The 25,616-nt window shown below is 34.9% G+C and overlaps 1 protein-coding gene across 1 annotated transcript; it reads right to left on the bottom strand.

Annotated features, from left to right (window-relative positions):
• Nucleotides 1–1,378: 1,378 nt before the first annotated feature.
• On the bottom strand, nucleotides 1,379–1,747 carry LOC148939387 (uncharacterized). Its single transcript, XM_089106861.1, has one exon. It carries the CDS (start codon nucleotides 1,745–1,747, stop codon nucleotides 1,379–1,381), a length of 369 nt encoding a protein of 122 aa, XP_088962987.1.
• Nucleotides 1,748–25,616: the final 23,869 nt, after the last annotated feature.

Here is a 25,616-nt window from a genome sequence, read left to right as displayed (position 1 = left end):
TTTTCTTTTTAAGGTTCCCTTTGACTCAACATGGAAGAAAACAATTTCAATTTCACTTAAGTAAGTTATATATTATTTGAAAAAGATTGTTCTTAAGCATGTGACTAATATTTGATATTTTTCTTTTTCAGGTTCCCATCTGAATCAACATGGAAGAAAACAACCTTAGTTTCACGTAAGTAACTTATAAATTATTTGAAAAAGATTATTCTTAAACATGTGACTAATATTTGATATTTTTATTTTTCAGGATCCCTTTGAGTCAACATGGAAGATAACAACTTCAATTTCACGTAAGTAAGTTATAAATTATTTGAAATATATTGTTCTTAAACATTTAAGAAATATTCTATATTTTTCTATTTCAGGATCCCTCTGAGTTAACGTGGAATAAAACAACTTTAGTTTCACGTAAGTAAGTTATAAATTATTTCAAAAAGATTGTTCTTAAGCATATGACTAATATTTGATATTTTTCTTTATCGGGCTCTCTCTGAGTAAACAACAAAGAAAACAACTTTAGTTTCAAGCAAGTAAGTTATAAATTATTTCAAAAAGATTGTTTATAAGCATATGACTAATATTTGATTTTTTTTTCGGGTTCCCTCTGATGCAAAATGGAAAAAAAAACTTTTGTTTCACGTAAGTAAGCTATAGATTATTTGAATACGATTGTTCTGAAATATGTGAATAATATTTGATATTTTTCTTCTTCAGGTTCCCTTTGAGAATTTGACTTACTTTGACATAACGCTCTTGCTCAGCAGGGTTGCCAGCTTAGACGGAACTGGTTGACAGCGCTGTCAGTCTTCTCCAAGCAGCCCTGTCCAGTGCTAAGGATGGGGCCTTATTTGGGTCGATGTTGCGGTTGAAGAGGTGTTGATTTATAACATCAGCCCATCTGATGCGCAGCCTCCCTTGAAGACGTTTACAGACAATCAAGGAATTGAAGTCCGATATGATCCTTGCAGGGGTAGTTGGCGGGAAGCGGAGTAAGTGGCCGCACCATCTTAGAAAACGAGTTTCTCCTTGGGTGGAGAGGTTCGCTAACTTGAAGGTCCTAAGGATCTCAGTATTGCGGATCTTGTCATACCATTTGAAGCTGTCAACTCGACGTAGATGTCTAGTTTGGATGGCATCGACCTTTCTTAGCTGTGTCTGGGTTACCGACCATGTCTCAGAAGAGTACAGCAGAGTTTCAGGTTCTGTCTGAGTCAAAATGGAAAAAAAACTTTTGTTTCACGTAAGTAAGCTATAGATTATTTGAATACGATTGTTCTGAAATATATGAATAATATTTGATATTTTTCTTCTTCAGGTTCCCTTTGAGAATTTGACTTACTTTGACATAACGCTCTCGCTCAGCAGGGTTTCCAGCTTAGAGGGAACTGGTTGACAGCGCTGTCACTCTTCTCCAAGCAGCCCTGTCCAGTGCTAAGGATGAGGCCTCATTTGGGTCGATGTTGCGGTTGAAGAGGTGTTGATTTATAACATCAGCCCATCTGATACGCAGCCTCCCTTGAAGACGTTTACAGACAATCAAGGAATTGAAGTCCGACATGATCCTTGCAGGGGTAGTTGGTGGGAGGCGGAGTAAGTGGCCGCACCATCTTAGAGAACGAGTTTCTACTTGGGTGGAGAGGTTCGCTAACTTGAAGGTCCTAAGGATCTCAGTATTGCGGATCTTGTCATACCATTTGAAGCTGTCAACTCGACGTAGATGTCTAGTTTGGATGGCATCGACCATTCTTAGCTGTGTCTGGGTTATCGACCATGTCTCAGAAGAGTACAGCAGACTGTTGTGCTTGAGACTGTTGTGTTGTAGATACGGGCTTTTGAGAGGTGACTAATTTGTGGTTTGTGGAAGACTGCTCTGAGGAGACGTCCGAATACAGAGTTTTCCTTGGCTGATCTGGTTGAGATTTCGGCGTCAAGTGTGCCATTTGATGAAATAATTGATCCGAGATAAGTGAACCTCCTTACTATGTCAACAGCTTGGCCGTTGATCACAGCACTTAAGGGTGATGCCGATGTGGTCTTTTCTACGGGCATGATCTTCATTTTCATCCAGTTTATTTTCAGCCCAACCACAGAGATAGTGGAGGAGAGTGTGTCGAGTGCAGACTTAAGTTGGTCAAGATTTTCGCTTAGAACGGCTACATCGTCGGCAAAGTCAACATCAGACAAAGTCCTCCCGGCATAACTTATGCCAAAAGGGTGGGCACGGTGTGTCTCGTTCAAAATGTTGTCGACGACACATTTAAACAGCTCAGGTGCAACAGCGCGTCCTCGCCGTATACCATTTTGATGGGGAAGGAAGAAGAAAGCTCTCCCTTAACAAGGACGGCACTTTCTGTGCTGCGGTAGCCTTCTTTAAAGAGGCTGACAATCTTTGTTGGCAGGCCCGCAGCTTTCAGGATTAGCCAAAAGGACTGCCTGTCAACAGTGTCAAAGGCAGAACGAAAGTCAATGAAAGCTATGTAAGCTTTCTTGTTGAATTCGTGTCTTCTCAACGATATGTCTGACCGTATGAATCTGTTCAGTTGTCGATCTTCCTCGCATGAATCCGGCTTGTTGGGGGTGGCGTAAAGCATATAGGAAACTTATTGCACGTTTAAACGGAAGCATTGCAAACAGCTTTCCAGGAACAAAGAGTAGGGTGATACCAAGGTAGTTACTACAATCCGTATTGCTGCCCTTGCGCTTAAACACTGGCATGATGATTCCTTTTTTCCAGTCTGATGGTATAACTTCAGTTCACCGGATTACGCTGGACACTATCTGCAGCCATAGTATCATTGTAGGGCCACCCGTATTAAGTAGCTCTGAAGTGATGACATAGGTGCCAGGTGCTATATCGTTTTGCAGTTTCCTCACTGCCGATTTAATCTCCCCAGGAGAAAATTCGGTGCCTTCGGGGGCAAGGGTAGCTTCTGCGGCAGCGGCAACAATCCCTGGGTCTATTCAGTCTGGCGGATCTGAGTTTAGCAGTTCATTAAAGCTTATTATTTGAAAAGATTCTTCTTAAGCATATGAATAATATTTGATATTTTTCTTTTTCAGGTTTCCTTTGAGCTAACATGGAAGACAACAGCTTCAGTTTCACGTAATTAAGTTATAAATTATTAAAAAAAATTCTTGAACATATGAATAATATTTGATTTTTTCAGGTTCCCTTTAAGTCAACATGGAAGAAGAGACATAAGTTTCACGTAAGTAGGTTATAAACTATTTAAAAATAAAAATTCTTAAGCATATGAATGATATTTGATATTTTTGTTTTTCAGGTTCTCTTCGAGTCAACATGGAATAAACCACTTCAGTTTCCCGTAAGTAAGTTATAAATTATTTGAAAAAAAAAATATTCTGATGAATATGACTAATATTTGATATTTTTTTTTTTTGGTTCCCTTTGAGTTAACATACAAGAAAAAAAATTCAGTTAAGTTTCACGTAAGTAAGTTATAAAGTATTTGAAAAAGATTTTTCTTAAGCATATGAATAATTTTTAATTTTCTTTTAGGTTCCCTTTGAGTCATCATGGAAGGAAAAAATCTTCAGTTTCACGTAAGTAAGTTATAAATAATTACAAAATATTATTAAGCATATGAATAATATTTGGTATTTTTCTTTTTCAAGTTCCCTTTGAGTTAAAATGGAAGAAAACAACTTCAGTTTCTCGTTAGTAAGTTATAAAGTGTTTGAAAAAGATTGTTCTTAAGCATACGAATAATATTTAATATTTCCTGTTTCAGGTTCACTTTGAGTAAACATGGAAGAAAACGACTTCAATTTAACGTAAGTAGGTTATAAATTATTTCAAAAAGATTGGTCTTAAGCATATGACTAATATTTGATTTTTTTTTTCTGATTCCCTCTGAGTCACATGGAAGAAAACAACTTTAGTTTACGTAAATAAGTTATAAATTATTTCAAAAAGATTGTTCTTAAGCATATGACTAATATTTAATAATTTTATTGTTCAGGTTCCCTCTGAGTCAACATGGAAGATAACGACTTCAATATCACGTAAGTGACTTATAAGTTATTTGAAAAAGCTTGTCCTTAAACATCTGACAAATATTTAAACAACTTTATTTCCACGTAAAGTTGTAAGTTTCACTTTAGTTACTTTCACTTTAGTTTCACGAAATCAACTTTAGTTTTAAGTTATAAATTATTTAAAAAAGATTTTTCTTAAGCTTATAACTAATATTTGATATTTTTTTATCAGGTTCTCTCTGAGTCAGCATGGAAGTAAATAAATTTTGTTTCACGTAAGTTGGCTATAGATTATTTGAAAAAGATTGTTTTTAAGCATATGAATAATATTTGATATTTTTCTTTTTCAGGTTCCCTTTGCGTCAACATGGAAGAAGAAAAATAAGATTCTCGTAATTCTATTTAAGCAAAATTCGTAAGCATATGAATGATATTTTTGGTTTTCAGGTTCCCTTTGAGTCAACATGGAATAAAACAACTTCAGTTTCCCGTAAGTAAGTTATAAATTATTTGAAAAAGATTATTCTTATGAATATGACTAATATTTGATATTTTTCTTTTTTTGTTCCCTTTGAGTTAACATGGAAGAATAAAACTTCAGTTTTATGTAAGTAAGTTACAAAGTACTTGAAAAAGATTGTTCTTAAGCACATGAATTATTTTTGATATTTTTCTTTTTTATATTCCTTTTGAGTTATCATGGAAGAAAAAAACTCAGTTTCACGTAAGCAAGTTATAAATAATATAAGAAAAATATTTTTAAGCATATGAATAATATTTGATATTTTCCTTTTTCAGGTTCCCTTTGAGTCAACATGCAATAAAATAACTTCAGTTTTCCTTAAGAAAGTTATAAATTATTTGAAAAGATTGTTCTTATGCATATCACTAATATTCGGTATTTGGTTTAGGCTACCTCTGAGTTAACATGGAAGAAAACACCTTTAGTTTCAAGTAAGAAAGCTATAGGTTATTTGAAAAAGATTGTTCTTAAGTATATGACCAAAATTTGATATTTTTCTTTTTCAGGTTCCCTTTGAGTCAACATGGAAAAAGAAACATAAGATTCACGTAAGTAGGTTATAAACTACTTAAAAAATATTCTTAAGCATATGAACGATATTTGATACTTTTTGTTTTTAAGGCTCCCTTTGAGTCAACATTGAATAAAACTACTTTAGTTTCCCGTAAGTAAGTTATAAATTATTTTAAAAAGATTATTCTTACGAATATGACTAATATTTGATATTTTCTTTTTTTGGTTCCCTTTGAGTTAACATGGAAGAAAAAAACTTCAGTCTTATGTAAGTAAGTTATAAAGTATTTGAATAAGATTGTTCTTAAGCTAATGAATAATTTTTGATATTTTTCTTTTTTATGTTCCTTTTGAGTCATAATGGAATAAAAAAAAACTCAGTTTCACGTAATTAAGTTATAAATAATAAAAGAAAAACATTCTTAAGCATATGAATAATATTTGATATTTGATATTTTTCTTTTTCAGGTTCCCTTTGAGTCAACATGGAATAAAATAACTTCAGTTTCAATAAGAAAGTTAAACTTTTTTTTGAAAAGATTGTTCTTATGCATATGAATAATATTCGATATTTATTTTAGGTTACCTCTGAGTCAACATGGAAGAAAACACCTTTAGTTTCTAGTTAGTAAGCGGTAGGTTATTTGAAAAAGATTTTTTTTTAAGCATATGACCAAAATTTGATATTTTTCTTTTTAAGGTTCTCTTTGAGTCAACATGAAAAAAGAAACATAAGATTCACGTAAGTAGGTTATAAACTACTTAAAAAATATTTTTAAGCACATGAAAGATATTTGATACGTTTTGTTTTTCAGGTTCCCTTTGAGTCAACATGGAGTAAAACAACTTCAGTTTCCCACAAGAAAGAATGATAAATTATTTGAAAAAGATCATTCCTATGCAGATGAATAATATTTGATATTTTTTTAGGTTCCCTTTGGGTCAACATGGAAGAAAACAACTATGTACTCACAAAGGCAAACAAATAACAGGCCAAACTATAAAGTCTTAAAGAAACGAAAAGATTTAAGCTATTATTTTCTTTTTCCCTGAAAAGACTACGTCAATATAAAACGAACGTAAATTAATTAAAAAAACTTTTCCGCAAAATAAGTTTTTCAAAGAAAAGTAAAGAACTCCATTAAACCAAAAATGAGCAAAAATAAAATCAAATAATCTACCAAGCGTGAAACTACACTTTACTTTACTGAATTATTTACACTTTACTGAAAAAAATACAAATGAATGTTCTTTGTCAGTTTGATATACATATACTGTTATTTAGTAATCAAAATGTTAATATTATTTGATTTATTAAAGTTATGAAAGTAAAAACATTTATATTTTTTCAGTAAAATGCAAGTTATGTTCTGGCCTTGGGAAGGCATATGAATTTTGAGCCCTACTCATGGTAATTTCTGCTTGTTTGAGTTTGAAAAAGTTTGCTAAAGTTTACCAAGTTTATAAATGGTCATAAATGGCCGAAAAACAACGACTTTTGTTGGCCTGTAGTAAAATATTTCTGTTGTAATATAGATAAATAGATAGATCGTGTATTTCAAAAGCCCAAGAGCCATATACACACAAAAATTATGAAAAATGGAAAAATTAGAACAGAGCAAATTACAAAACACACATTAACATGATACATAGTAAAAAACAACTTCTGGTAAAATACCAAAAAAATAACTTTAATTCCATATATTTGATAATAATTAATTGTAAAAACATTTCCCTCTTTCTAATCTCTTCTCTATGTAGGCCTACGCAACAATACAAAATATTGTTGTTGGATTACTACTTTGTAAGATTTTTGGAAGCAGCAAAACAATCCCATGTAAGTAATTTTCTCTTAAATCAGAGAGCACCGGGCACTTTCGGAGAAAATGGTCCAAATCTTCGTCCTCATCTCTACAAATAGGACACACGTACCGACCATCAGGATTTACTATCCCCCTGTCGAACACTATTTGTCTGCTCTGGATTAGAAGGCAATTCGCACTATGCTGAATCCATCGACATAAAATCATAGCCGGTAAATTGAATTTAAAATAAATTTCCTCTCCAAAACTAGGTTTAACTTGATTATAATGATTCAATGTAGCATAATTTAAAACCAGCCCTTGCCAATACTGAATTTCTTGACCCTCTAAGATAAATCGTACCTGGCTTACTAAATTTGTTGGTAGATCAGGGGAACCAAGACCGTCATTCCATAAGTAAGCCATTCCCACTCTTTCTAGTAATGACCTAATTTGGGATGGCCACGACGTTTTCGAACCATAGCTCAACATCTGATAATAAGCAGCTCTTACTATAGCAGCACGTCTATCTTCATTATACCTAATGATCTTCAACCAAAATCTAAGCATCAAAATAGACTTACGTAGTTTTAACGAAAACAGGCCCATATCACCTTTCAGAACCTGTGAATGGGTTGTCTGATGTAATCCAAACAGTCTTTTATAATACTGGAGCTGGAGGGACTCCAACTTCTGTGCCGCTTCTCCGCCCCAAATCTCCGCTCTATATTCTAATACTGGTAAAATTTTTGTATTAATTATTCTTTTATGCATTTTTAGGTTTTTAATTCCCATTATCGTCGGATTTCTAAAGATTGCAGACATGGCCACTTTACCTCTATTAATTAGTTCATCAACATGACTCTTTAAACTTCCATTTTCCGATAAAACAAATCCTAAACATTTTATTCTTTTACTTACTTTCAGTTCCTTATTATTAAATTTAAATTTATAATTATCTTCACCACTTGTTTTCCTTTTTTCAAAAATAACAACTTCACTCTTTTCAACATTCAGCCTTAATTTTTTCATCTGCAAATATTCTTGTATAAGACTCAAAAGCGTCTGTAGATCTTGCGGTGTGCTAGCCACCAAAGCAATATCATCTGCAAATAATAGTAGTGATAGTTTATGGGTCCCTAGACTAACATTTGGAGCCCATCTATTCTCTAGATAATCAACAACATCATTTATAAAAATGTTAAACAATTTAGGAGAAAGAGTGCTGCCTTGTTTTACACCCAGCTTAATATTACCTCACAAACAAATGAGGGAGGCCAATTCTAAACTGGGCATCCTTTAATAGCTCTCTGTCGACACTGTCGAACGCCTTGTGGAGGTCCAGAAATCCCACATAAAGACAAGTTTTTCCCTTTCCGTATTTATCAATTAATGCCTTTAAAATAAATATTGTATCTACCGTCCTGTACCCTGTCCTAAAACCTCCTTGTTCTTCATGTATTATATTATTTTTATTTAACCATTTAGAAAGCCTTGTATCTAGTATTTTCTCCATTATCTTACTTAAAGCAGGGACTAGCGCTATTAAACGATAATTTATGTGCAACTTAGGGTTACCTCTCTTAAAAAGCGGCATAAGCAATTATCTCTTCCACTCATTTGGCCATTGTCCTGAAGTTAACACCTTATTACAAAGAAAAACGATTATCGACATAAAAATTGAAAGAAAATTCTTAAATAACGTTATTGGTAAACCATCAACACCCGCAGCCAAACCTCCTTTTAAATTCTTCTACAAGAACTAAGCCTCATCACTACTCACTTCCCCTACTAAATCATAATCATGTTACTTCATCGGATAAACAACCATATCTATGGTATGTGTTACCTCTTATAATTCTGCGCAATCATCTTCCATGCTTCCATTGTAATCAGGCCACGAGTTGGCGTCTGGAGCCACCTGTGTCTTTCCTTTTTCATTTCTAATATCATTCCTTATATAACCCAAAATCTTCTTAAAATCTTTATTTCTAAAATAATTTGCAATATCCAGTTTCTTCTTAATCTCAAGCTCTTTTTTTTTCCTTTAAATTAAACTTTTACAATCTCTTATTTTATATTTATATTCGTCTAATCTTAAACTTTGCTCTTCAGGTTTATCACATTCTTTTAAATGACTCAATAAATATCTGACCTTTTGTTTCATTAACTTACAATCCAAATCAAAATATCGCTCGTTTTTTTCGTTTTTTTTTTAGATTACACGATGCTGCACAACTGCAAATTATTTCATTTAACTCCATAATTATACCATATATATCTTTTCCATCTTCTTCTAACGCTTTCAACTTATTTGTTATATGCAACTTCATAAGCTCCCTTTTAAATTTTTCAAAATCATTATCATTTAAATCACATCTAATTCTTTTTCCTAAGCCGTCTAATCTAAGCTCCCCATTAGATAAATTTCTAACTCGAGGAACAACATCCTGAAGCTTCCAGTCTTCAGCTCAAGCTTAATAGCTCTATGATCGGATCCAACTAAATCTAGTACATCAATATCAATCGATTCAGGTACAAATTTCGTATATGTTACTCCGAACAATTTCTTCAAGTACTGTCAGGGGTAATGTGCTGTATTAGAAGAGAAAGAAAAACAAAGGAATGGAGAAAGAAAATGAATGAAAATGTCTTATGAAAAATATTCATAGATAGTACTTTACGTCACCGACGATCCGCGTGTTACGCGAAGCGTAACACACGGAAAAAAATTTGGGATATGGTATATTATTTTGTCTTTGGTATATTTTTCATGCAATTTGTGGTACATTTTGTTTAGAGGTGTTGGTAACACTGCTTACCTCAACCTGGCTGACGAAAGTAGAGAGTTGCCTTTATCATGATAGAGACGCTCCCAGGGTAAGGCTAAGGCCTTTCCATTGCGCTTCGAATTGGCTGACTCCTCTGATCATTCCAAATGGGGGTAAATCAATAGCGTATTTTTCGGTTGTTGGTGACTGCGTTCGCGAGGATCCTTTCCACACATTGAAAAGTATTTTCCTTTGGTCCCCTATTATGTGTTACACATTTTGCAGTTGAAAGGAAAAGGTATTCAATTTCATATTGTTAAGACAACAATTCGACACGTAAAACTGATCATTGAGCCCTTTTGAAAAGATTAATTTCTTGATTAACTTACATGTTTGAGATATTACGGAAAAATTATAATTAAAATTCCAAGCCTCTGAGAGAGTTGAGCGTATACTCTATAGAAAATGGTCCCGAAATTTTCAGAATTCGAATCAAATTGCTGAAATTTAAATTAAGTCACAGAGGCTACTCTTAAAAAGTGAAATGCCCTTGGTCACCATGCATTTCGTCAAGTCAATTACGTTCACAACATATCAAAGTGAAAATTCCATCACTACAGCTACAGTTAAGCTTCTTGGAAGACTTAAATAGTAGGGCCTTTTGCTACAGCAATTAATCGACCAGTCAGTTACATTACAATAATTTTTGAACCTGATTACTGAATATTTATTTTATTTTCTGGAGATATGGTTTTAGTGCCATGTCATTAAAGTTGTCCATGAATTGCTGCTTATTGAATATGTTTTCTCATCATGTAATTTTTTGCCCATATTTACTTGATTGAACATTGAATTCCTTATTGCTTTCAAACCTTGTTAAAAACCGATAATAATTTACTAGGATTTATTTTTAAATACTCAAGTCAACTCTAGCAATTTTCATAGCTCAGGCCTCTCCTTATATCAAGCTAATCTTCACCTTTTACCAAAGATTGCCGTGGGAGGACACACTTGATGAGAGCTAATGGAATTTGAATGTCGAAAAGCAGATTGCCTATAGGCTACTCTTGGAGTATGTATGAATATTCCAAGATGACATATCTGACAAGCCCGATTACTTACCCTTAGCGTTTCACGAGACGTAAATGTGTACAAGGGGCAGCGTTGTCAACTGTCACACTTTTTAACCATTGTCGTATTGTAGCAGCGTTGCCAACGTGGTACAATTTTACCGTTTTTGGTACAATTTAGAGGTCCTGGTACAATGTGGTACATTTGAATTTTTTTGGTATAATCTTAATTTTAATATCGCTCTCTTCTCATGAACAACGTTATTGGTGAATTTGGTTTCGAAGATCTGTGTGAAATCATCAAGAAGAAGACATTCTCGATAATAGTTGATGAAAGCACAGACTTGAGTAACAAAAAAAAGCCTGGATATAGTTGTTCTCCATCTTAATCTGAATGGTGTTGATCGAGAATTATGTGAGAAATGTACAATTATTGATGAATATAATGAAAAGTGCAAATTATGCAATCCATGTACATTACATAGAGGATATGCAGTACAACTTAAAGGTTGTAATTCATGTCTGGAAGAGATGTGACTCTCACCCTAGAGGACAACTATGATCCAATTGTCACCATGACAAACGTGATCAGTGGTAGAATAATTATCCTGGTATGATTGGAAAGAACCCTAAACGTGATTTTAGTTTATTTATACGAGAATGGTATCGTCGTGGTTTTAAATTATTTTGGGAGGAAGAATCAGGTCTACGATTCAACTGTTGTGGTAACAAGACAATTTGGTTTCTACGTCATCGTTGTGATAACACTGCGTATTATGACAATAAACCTAGTGATTTTTATTTGGCAGTTACCGAATGTGATTCACCACTTGAAAACACTGTATGTGATATTGCTTCAAACAAACAGATTGAAACACGTGAATTTCACAATATGAATGCAAATATTATCATTGACTACACAAAGAGATACGACAAGAGTGAAGTTACATTGTACTTTAGAAAATGTGACCCTGACTTTGCTGCCAATCAAGATCAATATACACTGAATTTAAATGATCTACCAGAATTAGTGGTTCTCGACAGTTGCCTATACACCAAAGAAGAAAAAATCTAAAGTTTAGAATAAAGACATTGTTGTATATATACATTTTTTTATTAATAAACAAATTCACATACATTTTTTAAGCACTTAACCTGTATGGTACTAAAATCTATATTATTTAAGTCTGAGAAAATATATTTCTCCTAAGAGTCATTTTGAGGGGGATTGTCAGCGTAAGTGATTACAAACTAGTTTAAAGTATAACCACGACCTCTGAACACGAAATATAGTAGTGCATAGAAACCGCAACTCTTAGTCGTCAGATCCTATACTCTCTTCCGATTTTGAATAATAGTTTTCTCGCTGCTTTCAATTTAGTTGTAGATGTGTGGACTGTAGAATGTATAGAGTAGGCCGAGAGGATCAACGAATTCAATCGTCATTATTGTTAGAAAGATGCACAGCCAATGGTCTGTATTCACAGTCGATGGACTGTTATTAACAATGATTAGAGTATTGTTTGCACTTTGAATTTATCCAAGGAAGTCCGAGGGTAGACAATAGGATCTATATTTGGACATGTAGGGGTCCAAATAAAATAAATTGATTATTTGACTAGTGTTCATGGTGCAAGGTCCAGTAGAACACTACCTTCAGGAGTGATTTCCCAGTAGGTTTTAAATTAATTTAATGAGATTAGTGCAATACTCTCAGGTAATGGGTCGCAAATGTACACTCTAAACGCACACTCCCCGTTCGTACTGTACTCATATCCTGGGTGCCAGACAGGTCTAGTACAATGATGCCATGTGTTTTAGCGAATATTTCTTCGGTTATACCATTTTCAAATAGTTGTGAAGCATGATCTAGAGTTTGCATTGTCAACTCATAAAATGTCCTATAGGATTTATCAAAAGATAGATGGTAGAGTGGGATTCCATTTATTTTGCAGACAAGAGATGAAAGCCCAAACATCTCAAATTTATGTGGGCAGCCAGTCCACGATCCTATTGCACTAGCGCTTTTTACAAATTCCAATGCTAATTTTGACAGAATTTCGCCATTGATAAAGGATGAGTCGGTGAAGGTGCGTGAGCTTGTGGCAATATGACGTTGAATGTTGATTGTACGAGGAACAAGTAGTTTATTATTATTTCCACTGGCTCTCAGTTTTTCCACTGCCAAAGCAACAGAACTCATAACCTGCTGCTTTCGTACATGTAGTATTGCTGAGGTGAGGGAGAGAGTTACATCAGGATTGGCAGGAAGTTCCTTTCATAAAATGAAATTGGATGGAGCAAGCATCAATTTTATATCCACTTTAATATCGGGTGGTAGCCATTGGGGTATATTAAATATTTCATGATATATTTTTTCAACTAGATGTAATTAACTAGTTGTAGAATTTTTAAGTGCATCTGTACTATTAGTATCAGTAATATATTCATATCCATTGGAGATGCTTCTCAATTCCTTGTATGATTTGGGTGTCATCAGCATGAACTGCATATAGTTTGTATAATTTGAGAGATTGTTGCTTGTGCTCACCAAAGTGCTATTTATGTAGACACTGATTTGACGAAATAAATTATTTAATATACAATTTTCGTAGGATATTCCATCAGCGCGAACTGGCATTCCATTGTCGGATTTCCGGACTTTCATTTGTAAATCTATAAATGTCGTAGACATGTCCATAAAGTAGTCTTCATTGGAATAAATTTGAAAGTGCATATTATCGGAGAGGGGTTGTTGTGGATAAAATTGTTCATAGTATCCATGTTTTACACTCACATCAACATTTTCTGCATTGAATAAATTTAAAGATGAAGTGATTGAAGGTTGGGAATCCTTCTGCAGTAGATATACCATTGTTCAGTCTATGAAAAGAAATACAGTTTCGATCTAACAATTCTCTTCCTGGGGCTTCTTCTTCTGTTTATTGTACGTGTCGTCTTTTTCCTTCTTTTCTTTAATAGGGGTGATGTCTTTCGTTTCTGACCTGAGTAGAGACTGATGAGTCGTGCACTGTTTCTCGACCTTTTATAACCTTTTCTATTTTGTTGAGATTTCAATTGTTCGCCAAGGGTTCGCGCACTGAACCTAAGGTTTTCTGAAGCACTTTTTTTTAAATCGTTGCCAGAGCTCCAATTGTATAGTGTAGATGATGCAAAATCTGTCGCAGCCGGTACAATATATTTTCTAGCCGGAGGTAGTGCAGAGCGAAACAGCTTAGCAAACCAACTGCCAAGACCATAGCCAGATATTGCTGAGTGATCTTTGTAATAGTCCATTCCGTTGCCCAGTTGTCTTGGGCCAAGAGTATTAACATAGCAGTAAATATCAGGACAAATGAATACCACTTTTCTATCAGACATCTTGTTTTTGAACACCGACAACGATGGGTTAAAAATGCATTTAATCACAGCCACACCTTTTGATATTGCTAGAGGTTCACCTAGTTCAGTTCTTAGTGTTAACTGGCAGAGTTCCAAATAGGAAGTGTTTACAGAGATATACTGAAGATGCTTTATATTGTAATGATGAATATGTTCTTGACTGGTTTTTTGTTCAAGAACTTGTAGAAGGGGAACATTGATATTGCCAACTATGGATGTTTACACTAAGGATGCACAGAGAAATATATAAGTGTCCGTTGAGGAGAATGGCGGGTAGTCGGTAAAATTAATATTAGTTTTGCCAGCAGTTTTATCACTGATAATATTGTGCTTAAAGCCAAGAGCATCTTTTACATTAACATTTATAATAACCTTTTCATCAGCAATGGGTGAACTGATGTAGATCTTGCCCTCTTTCTTTGAATAGTTGAAATGAAAGACCCTTTTTTAATAACGAAAACTATTATATTGATAAAAGGATATACATCGCTCATACAGGTGATTTCCTTGTAGTTTAATTCAATATATGGATAATCCATCCAATTGATCTTTTGAATTTTATGCTGTTCGCTATTGGGTGGTGGGGGTCAATCATAGGGTCTAATTTTTCTTTCGTATTTGCGATCTTTTCTCAGGATATCAAATGTATTTTTGAGAATACAGTCGACAAGAGCCCCTTCATACACGCCGTCAAATTTGATAGTGGGAGAGAGTTTCGTCCAAAAATCACTTGTTTTATTCAAATCATTGTAGAGAGGATCGGAGACATTGGCCATGAATGTCACATAGAAATCATTGGGCATTGTTAATGTTTTCAACTGCAACCCAAGAATCAAAATCAGAGTCGTATCCTAGCCAACGAACAAGCAACTGTCTCTTGCCCCTGCAAGTATGGCTCTATAATATCTTTTCAATTTGATAAATTTTACTACTGTTTCTAACTTTTTGTAGTTCATATTTATAAAAACGACCGAGGATCTCATCATCTTTGGTGTCTCTCAGCTAATATGTCGTGGGTTCAGTGTCTAGGATTTTGGACACTTTAAAAAGTTCAATGCTCCATAAATAATTCCCTATTTCAAAAATATTGGTGGTTCTATTAATTCGAACAGTATCGCCCACATTGAATTTCACCCTCACAATTTTTTTTTGTTGTTTTTTCACTGGAATACTGCTCAAGAAAAGTGTCAAATGTATTTTCACTGCAATGAACTTCCTGAGGACTAACACCGGACAGGGATCGATGAGGTCGTTGGTTATATATTTGCATGATTTTATCTAAATCATGAATAAAAGCAGTATTATTTTTCAGCGTGCAATTTCTTGAAATTAATAGACGAATCGTTCTTATCAATCATTCAGCCAATGTAGCCTTTATTGGACTGTGACTAAGATAATGCTTTGTATTATATTTCTATAGAACCTTTTGCGCATGAGGATTAACAAATTCGCTACTGCGGTTACTTTGAATTTTTCTATAGCAATCTTGTTCAAGAATACTTTTTAAAGCCTGAACAACTTCAACACCTCTCTTTGATCGCAATAGAAGGGCATATACATAGCGACTAAAGACACTGATTGCCACTAGAATATAATTGTAGGGTATATTGTGACATCTTTGAATCTCATCTAGAGTTAAAAGATCTGTTTGAATTATTTGCAGAGGGGAAAAGACTTTAGTTTGTCGACATTGTTTGCCACGAAGCCGGCGACTCCGATGTAGAGTGTAACTCGGTTCATTTTTTAGATACTCTTTTGCATTTTTTAATCTGCTGCCACCTATGTCAGAGGCAACTTTAGAAAGCGTTGTGGGGGAACTTAGACTTCCCACTTCACCAATATTTTCATAGAAATGTTTTAACACTTCATCCATTTTGAACGCAAACACGTAGTGTAATGTCCACTCCCTTTTTTTCACTGGAGGGTGGTGCTTTTGACGGTGAGTTGATATCAATACGTCTTCGCTTTTGTCTAGCCGTCATCATTGGTGTTATCAAATCATTGCCGCTACTGCTACTAGGAGTGCTAGTATTTTCCGAGATTGATCTAAAATCCTCTTCTTCTTCTTTTTTAAATGGTGGTGGCGTTGTAGTTAGAGGACTGGCACCTCTACTATATTCTCTTAATTTCTTTAGAATTTGCTTATTGCCAATAAGACTTTTGGGGAGTTTGATGTATTTAGAAAGCTGTATAGATTATTGTCAAGTGATAAAAGTCTTTTACGATTTGTAACTATATCAAAAATTAAATCAAGTAGATTATAACTTTTTCCCTGTATTATAATTTGTTTCCCAGTTCTATCGACTTGAACTTGATAATTATCACCACCACTTTCCAACATGAGATATGTTGATACTTTTTTACTCTGTTATCGATAGGTCACTGGCAATAGGTTTCCAATTGATGTCACTATGGAATTTAATTCCTTCTCCTTTGATTGAGCCGTTGCTGCTGCAGAATCTTGAGGAGATATTTCCTGTTTGGGGGGGGGGGGGATCTGTGACGGTGGCGGGTCTCTCGCGATTAGGTCTATGTTTGTCCACGCGAAGCAGTGCATCTTGAAGTAAAACTAGCTTTTTTCGTCGGTAATATTTTCATCATTAATGAATTTGCTTAGATTGTCTTCAAAGTGTTCAACTGGTGAGAGGACAAGTTCTATTGGATTCAATTTATAGGGTTTAGCCATCTAGAGAAAACTGTTTACAAGTCCTGCGATTATTAGTAGTAAAAGTGTAAAAAAGCTACCGCCTGCTTTAAGGAGACGTTTTCTTTAAAAATTTTTTACTTTGTTTTAGCAAGCCAAGGCACGTACAGTGGAACGGTGTTGCTTTGTCTGTTGTCTAACACCTTCTGGAAAGTGGTAAATTTCCCTCAGTTAAATTTAAACAAAGTTCAGATATTAGATTAATAGATTCTTTGTCAACACCATGTTTGAGTAGGGCTTTTCTGAGTGGGGGTTTTGAAGTGCCTAGAACGGAAAATAAGTGTCTATTTTCGTGTAGTTTCTTCAATGTCGTGATGGCAACTAATAGCCTTTTCTACTGTTCACTGGAAGATATACAGTAATTTCTTTGTCGAAAATATCTGTGACTACAAGTAGATCCTCGGGTGTATTCTGATTAAGATCTAGCAAAATCTACCCATAGGGCTTATTTGTCGCCTGACTGTACGCTGAAAGTAGAAATTTGGGAGCACCTGAATATATTTGTTTATTGAGAGTTATTAGAGAACTTGAGTCACGAACAACTCGGTAGATAATATAGATGGTGCAATTCAAAGCAAGAGTTCTCATGCACTTGCTCTGATGAAACAGATTATGTAGAACAAGGGTTATGGAAATGTGTTCATGATGAGAGCGAACTGTAAACAGTTGTAGCATTTCCTGTGAGAACTGTTCAATCGATTCAGCTAAATCATCAATAATCAACCATGAGTTTGGCTCAATACTATTGAAAACGTCAAGTTCCCGTATGAATTGTATTGGCATGGACGTTGCAGTGGCAATAAATTTTATTTGATCATAGTGTACCGTGAGTAAAATGTGATATATTTAAAATACAAAAAATAAATTTTTTTTTCTTTCTAAAGATAATTCCGATTTCCACTAATTAAGTTTAAATCTATTTTTAAAAAAAGAAAAGTTCTTAATCAGCAAAAAGAGAAATTGCATTTTAGCCTCAGCCAAACAACGACGCTATTCAGTTTTGAATTTCGCTAAGATATTTGGTAATAAGAAAATGCTAGATACAAAGTTTCTCAGGAAGCTTAAGTTGTAACGTTTAATCATCAGATATATTTAAAACAAATTATTGGACGGTTAGTGAGCATAATGAAGTGAATTTGCAAACATAAATACAAGGTAGCGGCCCCCTCCAAAGGACTTGGGCCAATCGTGAAAAACCTAGTAGAGCGCAGAAGCTGTATTTGTGTGATATAGTGAAAAAGACTGTTTTTCGTTTCAATTATGGATTGTCTCTATTGCCATCATCATTATTTTTGAGAGCCAATTTTATCCTTGCCTTTGTTGTTGTCAGTTGAAGGGAAGCATTGTTGTACACCTAAATGTAAGTCTCAATAAAACTATTGCTTTTCTAATTGTGTTTGTTTTATTTTATGTCTGTATCTAATCGCAAGGCAGGTAATTAGTTCGTAGGTCTCCATCGGTAGCGTTCCCTGGAATCTGATTTCTACATAACGTTAGAGGTAATCGACACGGTGATGACGCGAGGAAGCGAGGTTACGCTCCCAAATTGATAGTTGGAGAATTTCTAACCTACTATAGCTACGCATGTTGTTTTCTCGCTGTCAGCGAGTGGCGCGATCGGTACACCGCTTTAAATCATAGTATTAAATTTTTGGCCCCAGTCTTCATTGCCATATTTGGCGCATCTTAATCGCCATAGCCTTAAGGAATAATATTACATATGGCACAGTCCTTAGCGCTATAAGTGGCGCTATTGGAGAACTAATAAGGTATAAGTTCACAGCTTGAAAGCACGATATTACATTTGATGCGGTCAATCTTTATTACTACAATTAACACAACCTATTTTTTTTACCGCTACATATGGCATGGTCGGAAATTGGAGGAAACATGCGAACTAGTTATGCAATAAACTTTGTAATTTAAATTTGATCATTGGAGAGATACAGATATATAAGGAAATGTGAATAGGCCTAAATTCGCTAAGCTATTATAGGAAACTATTTTAAAATATATCATAAGAGATACTAGACGCCCCCAAAATAAGATAAGTGAAAAAAAAAAATTATTTTGAGTTAATTCAAAACAAAAAATGTCGGAAGAATTAAGCGAACTATTAATGGCACAAAAGTTGGTCACAAAGAACGTAGAAATAGCAAAATTTGTTCCACAATATAATGGAAAAACATATATCGACAAATTAAAAATCCCATTGGCCCAGTTTGTTGAATTAACAAAAACAGAGATAAAAACGCTATACGACATACTCAAATTATGCTTAAAAGGCCAAACTCTAACTTTCTTAAAGCACATTGAACATACTATAGGTGATGACGCCAGCTTGCCAATAAATACGGTGGACAAATTGTTAGCGGCATTTTAAGATAGATTTATCGAAACCAGTTCCACAAATAAATTAAAACACGGAATGGTATGCTTTGACCATTCACAACACCTAAGAGAATATCTTGATAATATACGGATTTCAGTAGAAGCGAAATACGGAGAAGGTTCAGGAGAACTATATTAAAAAATCATACTACATACCTTTTTGCAAGGGCTACCCCCAAAACTATATAGAATGGAAATTTCCAAAAATATTCAAACGTTGGACCTTACAGTTCAGGAAGTTGGTCGAATGATCGAAGTTGATACGATGGTGGCAAATCACAGTAAAACAAAAATAAATAGCCTAGGTGAAACAAACGCAAACCTGACATGATCAATGCCAATCCTGATCAATGGCAGTAATGTTTGCTGGTACTTTTTTTTTCATTGATTCATCTTTATATTCCATAGTGATATTTTCTACCAATGCCCTTTTTATTTTTCTGACAATTCCACTGTCTGTTATCACATTATTTTTACACATGTAACAGTTTCGGCACGTAAACAAGATATGGTTTATGATATTAGTAGAAGAGTAGGCCTTTCTTTTTTTGATCTTCCGTTGAATGCTAATACCTGAAAGCTGACGATAGGATGTATCGGTATGTCAAGTGCTACCTGCTACAGTAGCAAGGAGCTGTCCTCTATCGTCAGCGATTATTTTAATGTTCGCATTCACATTGAGTACAATCATCTATGGATATTTCAATCTTTCATATCCACCAACATAAGAGGTGAATTTGTTCGGTACTCCAAAGAAATTTAATTCTTTATTGTCATGACAAAGCATGCATACATTTCCAATATTGCTACCACTTGTACTTGTTTCATAGTTTAAATACTTCTCCTTGTCGGCATTCAATGCTACAATAACATTGTCATGTGAACACACTTTATTAAAATGCTCCATCTTCACTTTTTTTTAAAGATATGACTTATGTGTTTATCGTTCCATCGCGTAGAAAAATAATGATTTAATACATGCAATAAACTAGATATTGTCGATAACCAGCCATAAAGTATCAGTGGGAAAGCCGCATCGTGTCTCTGAGCAAGCATAGAGTACAATTGTTAGAGCCGTAAGCATATTTTATGTCATTTTAAGATACGTAAAAAAAAGTTGAATAATTTCGAAATCCAAAAAAATTTTTTAGTCCAATAAAAAAAAAGTGCTACTACAAACATTATTTTTTCAGAGGCAACGCTGTAGCGTTGCCTATAGTAAAGGCCATACGGCTCCAATATTTTATTATTTATTTATTTTTTTTTCCCAGAGGCACTTCATATGGAAGGGGTTGTCGTAGAAACTTCAAAGGGGGATCATTCGATTGGACATCGATAGTTCTAGGGCCCTTTTTAATAGTCGAAAATCATTGAAGGGCAACTAGCCCCCCCCACGCCCACAATTCCCCCAAACACATCCAATCAAATTTTGAGATAGCCATTTTGTTCAGCGTAGTTGATTTCCAGATAGAAAAAATATTTTTGAGGAGGACACTCCCCCACAACCCTCAGGGCAAGGGTTTTAAGTTATGCCCTGGGGGCATATGAGGTTTTTATAGAAGGCGTTGTCGTAGAAACTTCAAAACAGGCTCATTCGATTGGAAATTAAAGAGCTAGTGCCCTAATTTAATAATCGAAAGTGATTGGAGTGTAACTAGCCCCCTCCCCCCCACGCCCATCATTTCCCCAAACACATCCAATCAAAATTTTGAGATAGTCATTTTGTTCAGTTTAGTTGATTTCCAGATAGAAAATACATTTTTGAGGAGGACATTCCCCTACACCCCTCAGGGCAAGGGTTTTATGTTATACCCTGGGGGCATATAAGGTTTTTATAAAAGGCGTTGTCGTAGAAACTTCAAAAAAGGCTCATTCGATTTGAAATTCAAACAGCTAGTGCCCTTTTAAATAGTCGAAAGTGATTGCAGGGCAACTAGCCCCCTCTACGCCCATTATTCTCCCAAACACATCCAATCAAAATTTTGTGGTAGCCATTTTGTTCAGCGTAGTTAATTTCCAAATAGAAAATATGTTTTCGAGGAGGACACTCCCCCACAACCCTCAAGGCAAGGGTTTTAAGTTATGCCCTGGGGGTATATAAGGTTTTTATAAAAGGTGTTGTCGTAGAAACTTCAAAACAGGCTCATTCAACTGGAAATCGAGAGCTCTAGTGCCCTTTTTAATAGTCGAAAATGATTGGAGGGCAACTACCCCCCCACGCCCATCATTCCCCCAAACACATCCAACTAGCCCCCTCCACGCCCATTATTCCCCCAAACACATCCAATCAAAATTTTTAGATAGCCATTTTGTTCAGCGTAGTTGATTTCCCAATGGAAAATTATTTTTGAGGAGGATACTCCCCCACAACCCTCAGGGCAAGGGTTTTAAGTAATGCCCTGGGGGCATATAAGGTTTTTATAGAAGGCGTTGTCGTAAAAACTTCAAAACAGGCTCATTCGATTGGAAATTAAAGAGCTAGTGCCCTTTTTAATAGGCGAAAGTGATTGGAGTGCAACTAGCTCACCTTTCCCCCCCCACGCCCATCATTTCCCCAAACACATCCAATCAAAATTTTCAGATAGTCATCCAATCATTTTCGACGATTAAAAAGGGCACAAGCCACTCCAATATCCAGTTGAATCAGCCCTTTTCGAAGTTCCTACGACAACTTCTTCGATACGAGTAGAGTAGTACATTATAATTCTATAGCACTATGTTCCTCCCCATGCTTTTCGGGGACATTATGTTCCTTGGTACCTTTCCAGAGCATGGCCTTATGGATTTGCTTGGTTTATGTTCCTTACTGTGCCATTTGCAGAGACCTCTACAACTTTTCAAAGAGATTGAGTAGCCCCATGCATCTATGTTCCATTTCTATGACTTTATGTTCCTTCCCATGCAACAATTGATACGGAGGATACAAGACTTGGCAGACATATGTTTTTTAGTTCAATGATCAAAAACTAGAGATTGTCAAATTGCGTATTCAAAGGATGGTCTCATTCTAGAAATACTGGTTTACAGCTGGAGGCTTTATAGTCATGTTTTTTCGATATAAATTAAGCTGCAATTGATCTTTCTGGACCAGTTGATTAATAGAACTTATAATAAGCCTATTAGAATCAAATTTATTCATTTCTCTAATGGAGAACAAAAGAATTATGATGGTAAGTAAATACACGTTATTCTTGATTTATCATAAGAACATAATCCTTTTTTCCTATAGTTACCAATTAACTATCTATCATCCGGGTTTCCTACAGAAAGCGAAATCCTGTAATTACATGACGCAAACCCTCGAAGTAAACAATCATAATTACATATCTACGATAAAATTCACATGCTCTAACAGCTGTTTAGATATTTTGACTAATAGGGTACTTTGTCGCTTCTCGTGAAATTCCATCCATATTTCACTCCAGTCTTAATTAGACAAACTCGATGAAAGGAACATCGCCTACTCGGCTAATAATCAGGGTAACTATTGTAGAGAAAAAAGAGGAGTTGGGGAAGGGGTGCAATCCCCACCATTAATATTCTGAATAAATTTCAAAAGTAGCTAATATTTGAAATTGTATTTTTTTTCATGTCTTGTATTTAAAAATGTGTTTTATGGCATTCCATACAGGTATAGACTATTTGGCTATAAATTTTTATTATTTACTTGAAATAATTATATCTTTTTTAATAATACATTTTACAAACTCGTCTCCTTTAAATACAAAGATTATTTTTAATGTATTTGTTTAGGGCTTTGGTTAGGTGGGAGGGGTGCAATCCCCACCATTAATAGTCTGAATAAATTTCAAACGTAGATAAAAGTTGAAATTTTTAATTTTTTTCTTTTATCATATGTTGAAGTTGCGTTCTTTTTTTTCTATGTGTTTTAGTATGATTTAAGCCTATAAGGCTGCAAGTTACGAAGTTAAAAACTAAAATTGATTTTATTTCCAGGACTCTGTTATTCAAACATCAAATCAAAAGTGACCAAAGCGCGATGGCGAGTCTGGCACCAATGACACGGAAGAGTTCAATTTTGAAGCTGTTTTAGTGGAAGGTGGCATACCGTCTCCTGATAATTCGAATATGTCGATATTAGATGATGTATTGGCTATGGTAGACAATATTCAAAATCCTAAAGAATTCCATTCTTCCCCCTTGATAACAATGGACCATTCGTATAAAACACTGGCCAGCTCTTCTGTTGGAAACGTAAGAAAAAATTAAATTTATCTGTGTGTGTGTCATAGCAACTAGTGAACATGTATCGGACTTTTTTCTGCTCAAATATTTTCAGTTAAAATAATATCATAAAAAATGGTTAAATATAAAATTGATCACGTTATATTTGACTACTTTCTATTGGGTGCGGGGGGTGGGGGCAAGTATTTAGTCAATATAAAGCGATCAGGGGGACTTAAGTTTCGAGGGTGGGGTGAAAAATTGGCGGTCTTTTAACTTTATAAAGGGGTGTTGTAGAAAAGAGGGGGGGGGTGGGGTGGGGAAGAAAATCATAACTTTGCTACATGACTTTTGGTACTTATTTAGTACCCGGTAAACAAGCGAGTGGTACTATAACGAAGTGTGTGTGTGTGTGCTATTAACAAAATTTGTAATTTATTATGCATTTGTTTTATAAATAATGCTATAAGCAAAATTTTTAATTTATTATGCATTTGTTAGATAAATAATAAAACGAATTCAATTAAGAAAAAAAAACATTTGTTTGATAAATAATATGAATGCAAATCCAACTAAGAAAAAATAAATAGTGTGTTATAATTGTGATAAAACTTTCCTCAAAGAAAAAAAACTCAATCCATTCATTTTAGTTTCAGGGGGAAGCTACAAAAACAACTGCCTTCCCTGGCCCAGGACTTCAGAATATCATGGGTAATTGTCCACTCTCACCGGAACAATCAGATGATGTTAGTGAAGGTACGTCATTTAGTATCTCCCCAGATTTCCAGTTTACAACGGAAGAAATGAATAGTCTTATGGAAATTGTTGGATCTGATGTTTCCGGGGACATTCTTGACAATAACTTTATTAATGGTGAATTGGGTTCTGTGCAAATAGGTGCGGGAAATGAAAATATTGTCGCGTCCCCGGAACTACGTGAATTTTATTTGTTAGAATCTGCTCTAGGTCACTTAAAAACACATAGGGTAGATTTTAATCCTCCAGAGGAAATCCTGGTTGACGGGAGTGTCATTTTAACAGACCCTGTAAATGTTCTTCATACATACATTGACCTTTTTGAGATTCAGATTCAGAATTGGGGTGGTCAGGGGGGGATTAAGGCATCAGTCAATCAAAAAGTTTATTTACAAAAGGGGACATCAGTGGACATTTTTTATTTTCCTTTTTCAACTGGCAACCAAACTTTTCACCCTGGTCTAAATGAATTTGATGGTAACTTTTTCAATGTGGTCAATAAATTAATATCAACTTTGGACACATTCAACGAGAGGGGAAGCGGGTCCACAATTTTATACATTGAATATATGGATCCGAGTCTCAATAGAATTAAAAAAAATTATTTAAGGGGGCGATTAGAAAAATAAAATGCAACCCAGATTTGTCGGCTACCAAAGGGGTTCAGAGTTTCAAATTTGACCCGGGGCTGCAATGCTTTAAATATGCATTTTTAGCAACAGCTCATAAAACATTAAAAAAAGATTCAACAATAAAAAATCTCGACAGACTTGTACGTAATGGTGGAGACAATTTCCCTAAAGTAAATTTCGATTGTTTAGAGGGAAAGTATCCGGTGTCCTTAAAAGAAATAACCATATTTGAAAAAGCAAACGAAAATCTCGGGTTGGGGGTGGTTGTTCTCCAGTATGACACAGAATTTGTAAATGGAGGAAAGAAACCGAATAAAAAAGGGGTTTTATATTCAGTTAGGACACCGTTGGTAGATAATTTTAAAAATTGGGTTTGTATTGTCTATGAGCCCCCCAAAGATGTAAACTCCTACGGTCATTTTCCCCCGTTACGGCAATAAGTCGACTCACATCTCAAGGTGTTCAGAAAGGGGAACGTCACTATTGTCCCTTGTTTCTTTCCCCATTTAGATCTGAAAGAACAGTCACGGATCACATGAAATACTGCAAACTTCATGGCAATCAAAGGATAGAAATGCCGGCAGGAGACAAAGCTACTTTACAATTTAAAAACTTCCAAAATTCCCTGCTACAGATTGATAAAGTATCTTTAGATTGTGAATCAAGACTGTTGGAGGTATCGGACCCATCAAGGCTAAATTTAGTCAAGGAACACAAACTCGTAGCGTGTTCCTATGCGTATGCCCGACGCGATTTAAACAATAAAATGCAATTGAAAGAGTTTTTGTGACTATGGATGAGGAGGGTAGCATGGAGAAATTATTGGTGTGTTTAATAAAAACAGCAAATAAATCTATTTCACGAT

The sequence above is a fragment of the Artemia sp. Qi Xiang Cuo genome, chromosome 21 (assembly GCF_049724085.1).
Source record: "Artemia sp. Qi Xiang Cuo chromosome 21, ASM4972408v1, whole genome shotgun sequence".
Classification (NCBI taxonomy): Eukaryota; Metazoa; Arthropoda; class Branchiopoda; order Anostraca; family Artemiidae; genus Artemia; species Artemia sp. Qi Xiang Cuo.
The sequence above is the reverse complement of the archived record's forward strand: the minus strand, read 5'-3'. Positions and strand labels throughout refer to the sequence as shown.

What these genes read in the sequence shown, in the direction of transcription:
- LOC148939387 (XM_089106861.1), bottom strand. Translation starts at nt 1,747, where the DNA reads ATGGTCGATGCCATCCAAACTAGACATCTACGTCGAGTTGACAGCTTC.